This window comes from Parus major, chromosome 6, assembly GCF_001522545.3.
Source record: "Parus major isolate Abel chromosome 6, Parus_major1.1, whole genome shotgun sequence".
Lineage (NCBI taxonomy): Eukaryota > Metazoa > Chordata > Aves > Passeriformes > Paridae > Parus > Parus major.
Genome location: NC_031775.1, coordinates 22,959,476 through 22,971,581, shown reverse-complemented (window position 1 = coordinate 22,971,581; position 12,106 = coordinate 22,959,476). Strand labels below are relative to the sequence as shown.

The 12,106-nt window shown below is 46.5% G+C and overlaps 1 protein-coding gene across 1 annotated transcript in view; it reads right to left on the bottom strand.

Annotated features, from left to right (window-relative positions):
- The window catches only part of SORCS3 (sortilin related VPS10 domain containing receptor 3), a 273,617-nt gene extending 273,387 nt beyond the window's left edge, over nucleotides 1-230 (bottom strand). Inside the window, exon 1 of the mRNA XM_033515725.1 lies at nucleotides 105-230. Coding sequence (XP_033371616.1) covers nucleotides 105-230 — 126 coding nt within the window. The remainder of the gene's footprint in view (nucleotides 1-104) is intronic.
- Nucleotides 231-12,106: the final 11,876 nt, after the last annotated feature.

Genomic DNA, 12,106 nt, shown 5'->3' with positions numbered 1-12,106 from the left:
TTTTTTTTTTTTTCAAAAGTGCTTTTCAGTGAAACTGTTCACGTTCAAGGATTTGATCAAGTGAGAGGGTACCACCACACGGGGGGAGGAGCCCCGAGCCTTGCCAAGCCGCCGCCGCCGCTGAAATACACCGCCGAGTCACCCGCCGCGCCGCGCCGCGCCGCCGGGGGCCGGGAGCGGGGCCGGGGGCGGGAGCGGGACACCGCGCTGCACCGAATCAGCTGGAGCATCACCCAGCCTTTTCTCCTGATTTGGTATGTGTGCTCCTGGCCGAGATAAAAGCAGCCGTCACTCCCTCTTTCTCCTGATGTATGTGTACATAGACGCGTATTTACAGCGGTGTGGGTGCTCCTCGCCCTGTGTGTGTGCGTGTACGTGTACGCACAAAGGCTGGATGTCAGCCACGGGTAAGGGGGCACGAGGGTGCGCAGCTGGGATGAGCGGCTCTTGGGTGCCTCCCGTGTGTATCAGCGTACCCACGGACCCGGCCATCCAGCGGCATCCCTCCAGAGCCGGATCCGTGCGTGAGGATGCGCCCGTCCCAAGCGCAGCTTCCCGGCCGTGGGAACTCACGCGTGTGCGTGGGAATCCCGGCAACATTGCCACCGTCCAGCAAGGGAGACTAGCAGGATTTGTGTGGGGCCAGTAACGAAGAAAGGGCAGTATCTGCAGGCAGCTCCCTGCAGCAGCATCTCGGGACTGTGTCTGGAGAAGGAGCGAGGGGGATAGATTTCTTTAGGTCACGGCAGCGCTCCCGCTCCCATGGCACGGATGCATTCCCCCCTGGCCAGGACACTTGTTTTCTGCTGGCAAAGCCCAAGAAGCCTTTGCAGCTTCAGCCCCCGGACAAGGTGTGAGTAATGGCAGGCTGTGAAGGGGAGAGGGAGGCTGCTGCCGCCTCCCGCGGCTGCGGGGCGTCCCTGTGGGTCACCCTTGTCATCGGCATCTGTGCCAGTGCCACGTCCCTCCTGCCCGGTTCATTGCAGCAACACGTCGGCACTTTCTCTTCGGATCAAACCCACGGTCGACCTTCTCCCGTTCTCCTCCTCCCTTTGAAAAGTGTCGATAATTAGCGATTTTTTAATCGTCCCACCCTCCTACTTCCCGCATCAGCCATTCTTTGCCGTCCAAGGACGGATCCACCAACTACACGGCTCTCCCCGCGGTCTGCCCCCTCCCCATCGCCAGGCCCGGTGCGGGGGTGGCTCAACAGTTCCTCCCGCCTATCGCGGGTCCCCCGGGCCGGCAGGGAGCGGGGGACAGAGGCAGCCCCGGGGCTGGCACTGCCCGCACGGGGAGCGGGGGGCGTTTTGGTCAGCGCCTGCTGCAGAGCGCCCGGCTGGGGATGCGGGGTCCGTGCTTCGCAGGGGGAGCGAGGCGAGAGCCGGGCCACGAACGAGGGACTGCACACATCGCTGCCTGGTGCAGACGGGGACAGCGGTCGCTAAAGGGCTGTCCTGCAGGAGTGGGAAGAGGGGCCGGGCTGGCACAGGACAGCGCTGACAACCCCGGGAAGGCGGCGGGGACCCTACCCACAAACGCGGCCCTTTATTAGCCTCAATTCCCGAGGCAGAGAGGGAAAGTGGGAGGTGGGGGTAGGGGAAGCGAATCACCCACTCCCAACGCAACGGATGGTATTCCTGGCTTGGAATCGGCTCTCTTTTGTACTGTGCTGCCAAAATGTTTAGATGACATTTTATTTGTGTGGGAGCAGTGACGTGGGCCCGAGCCAGAGCTGCTCCATAAAACCTCAGGCAAGGGGATTTTACAAACTGCACACACTCGTGGCAGGTGCTACCCTGCACGCACAGGCACACGCCAGCCCCGAGGCTGCACGCTGCTGCTGCTGCTTGTCAGCAAACAGCAGGGTGTGGGGAGCAGGAAGAACCCCACTGCCCCCCAAGCTCAATTACTGGAGAAACAGAGTCCCCGGGTATGTGGCATTGGCAGCACACATCGCCCCAGTGTCTTGTCGTTGAGGGGAGGCACTGCCCACCCAATGCCATCCTCTAGCAGTGAAGCTGCAGCTGTGACAGGCAGAACTTGTTCTTAAATTATAATCAAAGTTTCTGCAGTCCCTCTGGACCCAGCAGCAGCTCACTGCTGCTCCTGAAGATCTCTGCACATCCAGAATTGCAGGCACTACGTGGTAAAAGCTACTGTGGTGCTAGCGATTGCCACTATTTAGCCAGCCCCCTGCAGCACAGTCCACCCAGTCCCATTTATGTTCTCACCCTTGCTGGACACTGCTTACGACCTAGTCCTTGCCCAGATCCTGATCAGTCATTCCTTTGTGCAGTAGCATCCCTGACTTCATGGCCAAAACCCACCCAGACCGAGGTAAAACGTGGGCACATGTCATTTTGCAAATCCTGCCAGCACAAGGCATTTCTTTGTGTCCACGACATCGCCCTTTGTCACCACAAGAGCCCAGCTGTGCTGGACATGGCACAGAATGTGATGGTGAACATTTGCATGAAGCCTAACACTTTATTTAGGACAGTACTTTCACCACTCCAATAGCAGGTGTTTTCTACCCTGCAGACTGAAGAGCCATTACTTGCCATCACCCTCTGTGAATGTCATCTCACCTACCACACTCGGGGACAGTCCCAGACATTCAGTGCTGACTGTGTCAGTGAGATTACCCCAAGCCCTAATTTCTCAGACACCTGCAGGAAGCTCTGGTCTTTCTGAAGCAAATTCTAAAATGCCTTCATCAGTGCTTGCTTATTCCTGTTAAATAATAGGATGCACAGCTGGGGGAGTCCCACTGATGATATGGGACTGTGTCTCCCCGCTCTGCATCTCCCTCTCCTCAGCAGAGGCTTCCATGCCAAAGAGAGCAGCAGCAGGGCTCTCTAATAGCTTCCCTTCTCTACAAAACAAAGGTAATGTGAGCAACACCCCCATCTCCTGCACGATTTGCGAACTGCGTGCCCATCACCAGCACACAGCAAAAGGGGCTTTTCCAGTTCGTACCATCCCTGTTGCAGGAATAACAGATTTGCTTCAAAACCCGGCCTCTTGCATGACAGGGTGACAGTGAGGATGTCATCTGACAATCCTAGATTTGCACAGTCTATATCCAAGAATAGAAATGGAATAGTTCAACACAGTATCCATTACAGGCTGTTTTAATCCCTGATCTAATCCATTATGATCTGCTTTAATCCTCACCCAGCTGCAAACATCCATTCAAAGAAGCAGGGGTTGGTGTTATGTTCTGTTGGACCATGTTGATTTTTAATTGATGTAAGAAAACCATATGCCCTAACACCAGGCAATGCAGAGGATTTCTAAGTAAGCAAGTAAGTTAATGTTCTGGAAGGCAAATTGTGGCACAAATATAAAGTAGCAGAACATGCCTGTAACCAAGGGGGAGCTGAGTTCAGTTAAGGAGAGAAAAGCAATTGGGGGAGTTATGTTTGTTCGGAGGGGGTGATTGGATGGAAGAAGACTAATGATGCTATCTAAAGAAACAAACAAATAGAGCCTGGCAATTGCCAAAGCCTTCAAAAGCAGCATTGATTATTTGGGGTTTTCTTTTTTTTCCCCCTTCCTATTCTGTGACTTTCATGTGGGAAAAAAATAATTACGAAATGTTAACTTCTATCACACATATCAATAACTTCATCATTACTGCCTCCACTGTAGACTTGCTCCCCAGTACCCCAACCCTTCTGTTTTGCCCAGCTCTGCCTATAATTGCTCTGTGTCCCTCTCCTCCTGCAGGATTGCACACACTCAGACCTCCCTGGAGGCTCAGAGCATGTCTCCCAATCACTATCCCCCCAGGAAATTTCTGAGTGAGAGCTGGAACATGAAAGAAAGGAGGAAGAGTTAGGTAAGAGATCATAAGAGGAAAATTTAGAGAGGGGTGAAAGAAATTAAGAGTGCAGCTACATTGCACTCTTTTCACATGCTTATATCCTCCCCTAAAGGTGTTCTGCACTATTCAAGCCCTCCGAAGAGAGGAAACCCCGCACATACTAAAAGAAAAATCAATGGTTGCTCCAGTTAACTTTAACCTATTTATTATGTGTGAGACCAGTCACTGGAAAACAAAGCAGCACAGTGATAATGCTGTCTTGTTTACCAAGGAAAAGCCTGAATCTACCTAAACAAAAGTCATTAAAAGCTGAAGTATCTCTGTACCCTCAGACAAAATGTCACCTTCAGGCAGGGCCTCCACCATTTTTGCTGGTGCAGTACTTCCCCCGTTATGGGACAGATTTTGTCTGAGCACAGCCAGCCAGGGTGTGCAGCAGACTGCCTGACTCTGAAGCACAGCAGGCCCATGGCTCTGACAGACTTGCTGCAAAGCTCCTGAGCAGGGGCTGCAGAAAACTCTGCAGATGCTGCAAGGGGGAGTCTGTTTTCTGCACTGAACAATGAAGTGGGAGTCCAGCAGCCCAGTGCAGCAGTGAGAAACACAGATACCACATAGCAGCACACCAAGGGAGGTGTTTTACACTGCCTGAATCAAGGGACGGTGGCAGGACTACTTGATGTCAGCTGATCTTGGAACAGGGTCCTCACAAAGTGGATCCCATCACAGCACCACTGTCTCTCTGATCAACACCACTGACACACAGCCCCAGAGGAGGAGAGGGAGCCACAGGCCACACTGGGACTGCAGCAGGTAGAGGCTCAGCAGAGTGAAGAACCACTTCTGAGAATTTCACCTCGGGCTCACCAGCATGAGCAGATGTCATGTCAGGTTTGGTGACCAATTATGACTGCATTCCTCCTTTTGATTTTATCTATCTGAACACTGTATCTGTGGGAGACAGAAGAGCCCCTTTCATCCAGGGATGCTCAGACAGCTGCACTGAATCTTCACCCGCTAACAAGGCTGCCCAAAAGGTGCACAACCTGCACAGTGAAGGTAGGAGACTTGGTGAGACACAGAGCAGGCAGGGGTGTTTTCAATTTTCTGGGGAAATTCAGTAGGTTTTAAATCTTGTTTCTAGTTAATGCTGGGTTTTGTTGTTCATCTTAAAGCCAAGATAAGAAAATCCCCTTCTGCTGATAATCAGCATCATCAGGAATGCCAAAGAGCTTATCAGAATGGAACAAGCGTGCAGATTTGCAGCATATACAAAGATAAACTGTGCAGCACACAAGTTCACAGTGTTGAATTCACTGTATACTGAAGGTTCCATATATTTTTATCTTAGAGATTCCAGTCAGAAATACAGGATCCCCATCTCCCAGATTTCAAATCATCTAGGACCACTGTAAGATACTGGACTTTCAGAAGCATTTGCCAAGTTTTTGAAAATATGCTCCTTACCATTACTTAGAGAGCTCTGGATCAAGACATTTAAACCTTCAACCCCTCTTTGTCTTCTGAATTCAATGAGGTAATCTAAAAGCTGGGTCCAACTATACCACGTATTATGAAGAGAGAACAAATCATGGCTTAAGATGTTACAATATCTAAGAATACTCTATGAGTACTGAGATACCCCATTTGGAGAAAAGCTGATTAAAACCAGAAACGTGGCTACTATTCATTAGATCATTGATTCAGAAAGACTAAATGACCTTCATCTCCCTTCCTGTCCCAAGGTATGCCTTGGTTCCCTGAAGAAAAGGAAGAAAAGGAATCTTCCTTATTGTTAGAAATTTTGTGTACCTGTCATCAGCTTTTCATTTCTGGTTGTTACTGAAGCCTCATGCCTAAGAGGTTTAGGATTGGCTTTATAGCCACCAAAAGGCAGAACACAAGTACTGCCTTGCTGTGAAAAGACAGTCTTTGTGAACATGAAGCCTCCCCTATGCTTGTTCCATTCCTGCAGAAATAAGACAGAAAAATGACAAAGTGCCTCTTCCCACCCCACAGAAAACACACTGGGAGAATGAGGCTGGTGTGGTCAGTGACACAGCAACAGTTCTCTAAGACTGTTCTGTCCTCAGTTACCTTCTTGTAGTTTTTATCCTCTTCCAGGTAAGTCTCTCCTTCTTGCACTCTTCCCTTCCCCTAAGTTTGAGATAGAAGGGGAAGGAGCTGGTATTGTTTCTTTTCTATTCAAGCTAAATACAAAGCGATTTCTCTGTGTATGAGTGCACAAAGACAGAATTTTCTTAGCAAGTTAGAGAGAAACAAGTCTGGCAGCAACCCCAGCTTTGATAGTGGGACTTCACAGGAGGATGTTGAACCTGCAACAGCTTGGTGCTGTTTTCTCTCCCACAACAAACACCACCTTTTAAGATTCTCACCTATGGCTATTTCCTTCCTTTCTTTTAAGAAGAGCCCCAAACAAGAGAAATTGAACTACAGCACTGAGGAAAGACTTTATACTAATCAACCTGAAGGGAAGGTTGTATACTTAGGACGGAAGAAACAAATCAAAAAGGACATAAAGAAAAATAACACCAAACTACAGCAGTAGGCAGCTGGCTGTAGGCAGGTGACTCTTACCAAGCCAGTCCTGGCACTCCCCAGATCTGCTGTGCACTGAATCAGCAATAACTAACTCCTAAAAGGAGTCAGGTTAAATCAAATATCATGTAAACACAGTTTGAAACATTCTGAAGGGGGAAGTCTCAGGCAAATGTGTGCTCCCAGCACATCTAAGATGGGAAGTAGGACAGAATTAAGTGGCAGCTTTTACAGCCTTTGCTAGACTGTCTTGGCCAATAGCTTCAACTCACAGGGGGCCAACTGGAGTTTCACACCACCAAAGGAAATCAGGAAAGGTAGCACCGGCCCCATAAAGAGAATAGCACAGTGTAATGAATTCTGGGTGGCAAAGGCCAGGATTCACAGCTGTATGTATTTGCATGATAAAAATGCCAATTACGAAATTAATAATAATTTAAACTTCAGCAGTGCCTAGAGTTCCTCTCAGGCTCCAGGTAAAGGCCTGCAAACACGGCAGAGAGACAATCCCCTCTCTGAAGTTTAGGTTGGGACTTGGAAACAACACAAGTTCCCTGCTTTCAAGACAGACTGAAAATGAGAACAGTTAAGGAGATTGATCTTCACAAAATAAAAATGTACTGGAGCAAACCACGGAGTTTATCTGGGGAAGGAGGAGATAAAACCTGCACAGGGATTTTTTGCAATGCAAAATCTGTCACAGGCAAAGGGTGGAGAGGCCAAAAACCTGAAAGGTTTGGGAAGGTTCAAGGGGAATTTCTTCCCTTCAAGGATCACCTGACCACAACATTTGTTACTCCAGCACAGAGTGTGTTTGTTCTGTGTTCTACCAAGTGACTTAACAGCTTCCTTCTTTTGTTGGTGCTTTGAATGTATTGCTTAGCTTTGTTGCAGATGTCCAGGTTCCAGTGCAGTACTGTAGAGACCACTCTGTCTTTTCTCCCTTTTCTGAATCTGCCTAATCCTTGGCAATTTCAGAGACACTCATAAGCAGAAGAGCAATCTCAAAAGGGTTAAAATTCTGGGACACAAATGAAAATGCAATTAATAAGTCTGCTACATAAAAGATCCTGATGCTCATAATGCAATCGGCAAGGGCTGAACATTTTTCTTTGGGCTTCCTCTACTCCATTACTGCAATAACGCACGGTAATATCGTTAGCATTGATTTGCCGCAAGGTGCATGTACTACATCTGCAAGCTAACAGGGGAAATGGAGGGAGTGTCTCTCCTTGAAAGGCTGGAATTACTTAATTATCCAAGGAAAATGACATGCAGATTTAACAGCACAGGGAAGGGTTAGGACTCACTTCCCCCATTCCCAAAGAATACAGAACAACACTTCTCTGCTACGTGATCTCCATGCAAAGCAAATACTCCTGGTTTGTTATTATTAATTACCCAGCTCCTTTTCACTGGAATTCAGAGGTGTTGATACCTCACATCACCCCCAGCTATGCTTGCAATTCATAAATCATACTGAGAGGAGTTGCCAGGAGAGGAGAGGAAATACTAAAGGAAACTTGCAAGCATCTCTGAATAGGCAGCTGCTGCTCAAAGAGGCTGCATCCTCTGCACAGAGTCAGATGTAAACCAGCATTAATGTTACAAAACAGCAAGAGACATGCCAAAAGTGGGCAGGCAAGGCAAAGAAACAATGCATTCAGACAGAAAAGGTAAAGGAAAGCAGATGGCCCTGGGGATTAACCTTTCATCTTCACATCCACAGGTTAGATCAGATCAGATGGTCTGATAAAAGCTCAAAGGCTCTATTATTATTATTAATCTGGAAGGGGGCTGTAGTCCAAACAGAAAGAAAGGTGGTCTGGTGGTCAAACCAGCACTGATTTCCCTTCCCCTGGAATTTAAAACCTCTTTCCTGGTATTCTATTTGTAAAATAGATTTGAAATGTCTTCATCATATCCAAATTCTGAACAGGTTTTGGCCATCCCACACCTCCTACCTCTTTTTATACAGATACACATTCCACAGGAAGTGTCCACTCTCCTGCTCATCACAGTGGCTGTGCTGAAGCTATTGTGTCCTTTATAAGGAACTGAGAAACATAAGTTTGATACTCAAGGGATTTCTCTCTAAGGCAAATTAAGAGACTGATGACCATCTTGTTACTGACTCCACTCAATTGCCCTCTGGCAAGCAACAGGAGAGCACCAAATCAAATATGGATTAAAAAAAAACAGGTTGGGAGCATCTGGACCCTAATTTATCCCTTTCTGTGAATGCTCTCCATTTACAGGGTTCCCTTTTTGGGTTGGTTTTTTTCCTCCCCTTTTCCAAAATCAAAGTTACAAGCAGTTGATCCTTGAAAGCAAGGCTTGTTGGAAAGGAATGGCAGCTTCTCCTAGGGCTCGCAAGGTACCTTGAAAAAGAGAAACTTTAAGGTACACAAGCCCTTCATTTGGCCACACAGCATCTCAAGTCCAGTTTTCTTATTTTGAGGGAAGGAAAGGATATTCTCCTTTTCCTTCCTTTCTAGATTTTGCAGATTTTAGGTTGCTTTTTTCTTTTTCCATTGTGGAGTGTGTGTGTTTTTCCTTTCTTCACAGTGCACCTCTTCAATACTTTTTCAGCTGTGAAAGCTTGACAATGTGGCAAAAGAAACAATGAAAGTAACACAGAAACAGAAAAAGAAATCAGCTGGAAGTTATTCATTCCAGTATTCTGTAATACACTGAAGGGAAAAAGGGACAAAATGGGGTTAAAATATCATCTTCAAAGACCACTGATCTGAAATACTGAGATTTCTGGTCTCAGTGAAAATCAGAGAAAGGAGAGACCAAAAAAATCACAAATACCTTAACAGAGGTAATATTCTCTTTAAATGTTTAAACTTTTCTTTAAAGAATTTTTAAACAAGTTTTTTTTATTACATGAAACCCTGAATTATCGTGTAAATTTTAGAAGCAGCAGATTCAGCCTGACACTTAGCTTTCCACAAGTGAATTTCTCACTACTATAATAATAGCATTTTTATGTTGCAGTTAACTTTTCCCCTCCCAGTCTGAACAGAGTATCTCTTATTCTTCCTGCTAGGCTTTCCTCTGTATTGTCTTCACCACTGCATTACCAGCACAGGAGATTCAGAAGTACTTTAAGCTGGCAACTAAAGAGTTTTTCCTGCTTAGGTCTCTGGTTTAAAGAGGCCCACCTTTATCACACAAGTAGACACAGGAGGGAGCTCAAGCAACCCCATTCACACTGAGGTTACATGTCTTCCTGCAGCAGCTGAAGGGATTTAATAATTCTCAATTCAGGGTTCCTTTACATCTTGGACTTAGATTTCCACATCTGCCAGAATAGAACTCTCCTTTTTTAGGTAGAAAAACAACTGATATGTGTCCCCTGCATACTAGAAAAAGAAAATTCTCTCAACTCAGCAGTGTTGGCTGAGCTGAGACCAGAGGGATGAAATCTTTGCTCACCAGATTTGGCAGTTGTGGCTGCACACACACCTGCAGTGTAACACTGTTCTCTGTACTCCTGCCTGAACCCTCAGCTGCCTTTTATGTTTGCTCTTGCTTGTGCACTTCTCCTTGCTAGACCTCTCAAAGGAAACCCTAGGAGTTTCTCTTCTTTAGCCTCCTCCTATCCTGCCTAAGCTGGAAGTCCATGGGTGCAGCAAAAGACGTTTCCTGGGGAACAGGGAGCAGGACTTCCTTCTCTTCAGAGGATTTTTTTATTTGTGCAGCCACCAAGGCAAAGCTCTTGAAAGTAGTGCTCGTTTACCCTTTATATTCCTTTCTACAACAGATTTCATCCCCCTTACTTTGTCTCTCTTTCCCATTGCCCTTCATAGGAACATTTCAAAGGATCACAAAATGTTTTGGATGGGAAGAGACCTTTGAAGCTCATCTGATTCCAGCCTGCCTGCTATGGGCAGGGACACTGTTCATTAGACCAGGTTGCTCAGAGTTCCATCCAACCTGGCCTGGAACACTTCCAATTACGAGGCATCCACAGTTTCCCTGGGGAACCTTGCCAGTGTCTCACCACTTTCATCATAAAGAAATTATTCTTTATGTTCAATATAAAATATCCTCTTTCAGTTTAAAACTGATGCCCTTTGTCCTGTCATTACAGGTCTTGGTAACAAGTCTCTCCTGTTCTATAAATCCCCTTTATATACTGAAAGGCTGCAATAAGGCCTTCCTGGAGCCTTTCCTTCTCCAGGATGAACAAATGCAACTGTTTCAGCCTTTCCTCACAGGACAGGTGCTCCAGCCCTCTGATGACTTTTGTGGCCATTCTCTGGACTTGCTCCAACAGGTCCATGCCTTTCCTGGGCTATGTGCTCCAGAGCTGGATGCCATACTCCAGGATGGGTCTCAGAGAGCAGAAACAAATGGGCAGAATCACCTCTCTCGACCTGCTGGCCATGTTCCTTTTCATGCAGGTTGGCTTTCTGGGCTGCAAGCACACGGTACCATCTTATGTCCAATTTTTCAGCACCAAAATAAAAATATTTGAAAATGCTGCTTTAAACCCAGTTCACAATCCTCATTAAAAATGAAGCAGTGCAAGAGAATCCAAAAGAAATTCATACAAGCACCTAAAATGAATTCACTAAAGGGAGAATCTACAGCCGTAGCCCTCAGCAGTTATCATCACCTGTTTTCCACATAACACACACGAGGTCATGGAGCCCTGGAGGCAGCTGACATAATTAAATGAAGATTTGGATCAAATCATCTCAAAGTCAAACAACTGTGAGCAGACACCAAGGTTAAGGGTTTGCTCATTTGCCAGATTTTGGGCATATTTGCCACATGGCCAAAAATAATTTTATTTTGGCACATATTTCTATAAAGAATGGAGTAGGCACCGATAATGTGGCCCATTATTCTAGATTTTCCTTCTCTCTCTAACATCAGCAGTGTCAGGTAAATTCAGGAAAGATACTTTCATTCTACATTTTTCAAAAGAGGTTTCAGAGGATGTGATTATTTACTGTATTTCTTTGCAGTCCTCACACTTAACTTGGCAAAACCAATTTAGGCATTATCTTTGCACACCAAAGCAACAGTGATCTGCAACAGCTGCAGAACCAAGAATGAACCTGGATACATTAGAAGAGACCAGCAGAAATCACATGTCCAAGAGGAGCTCATTAGATGTAAGGAAGTTTATTGACTTTTATCTTCTTCTGTATTTCCCTAATTTCTACTGCTCAAGATTGATGCAGGGATGTGATTATTAGCAATCTTTTTACTGGATGCACTGGCTGCTTCTAGTTGTCCTCTTTCCAGTTAAACCCATAGAGAAGTCCCCAGCTGGTGCATTATCTTCCAGGCTGCTCATCATTTGCAAGGAGAGATCATTCTTCATTTGAGGGGGGAAAAAACCTGGCATCATTTAATTTTTCATGTCTCCATTTCCCTTGCATCTAGAGGCCCATTTTTCTAAAAGGCCTGTTTTTCTGCATTGAGATGGTGTACTTTACATCCCTGAAGAGGACAGACATTCCACATTACCATCTGAGCAGGCTCAGTGGGGAATCGGAGTGCAAAATTCTCAGTCTGTTCCTCTGCCTCATTTATTACTGAGAAAATACCTCCACAATGAGCCAGTGAGCTGGCAAACCCATGTGCTCTGAATATACCCTGCCACAAGAGGAACCAACAGCATGTGTATGACATTCTCTTCTTCCAGCAGATCCCAGAGGGCTTTGCAGACTGCCTAATTCTTGAAGGAGC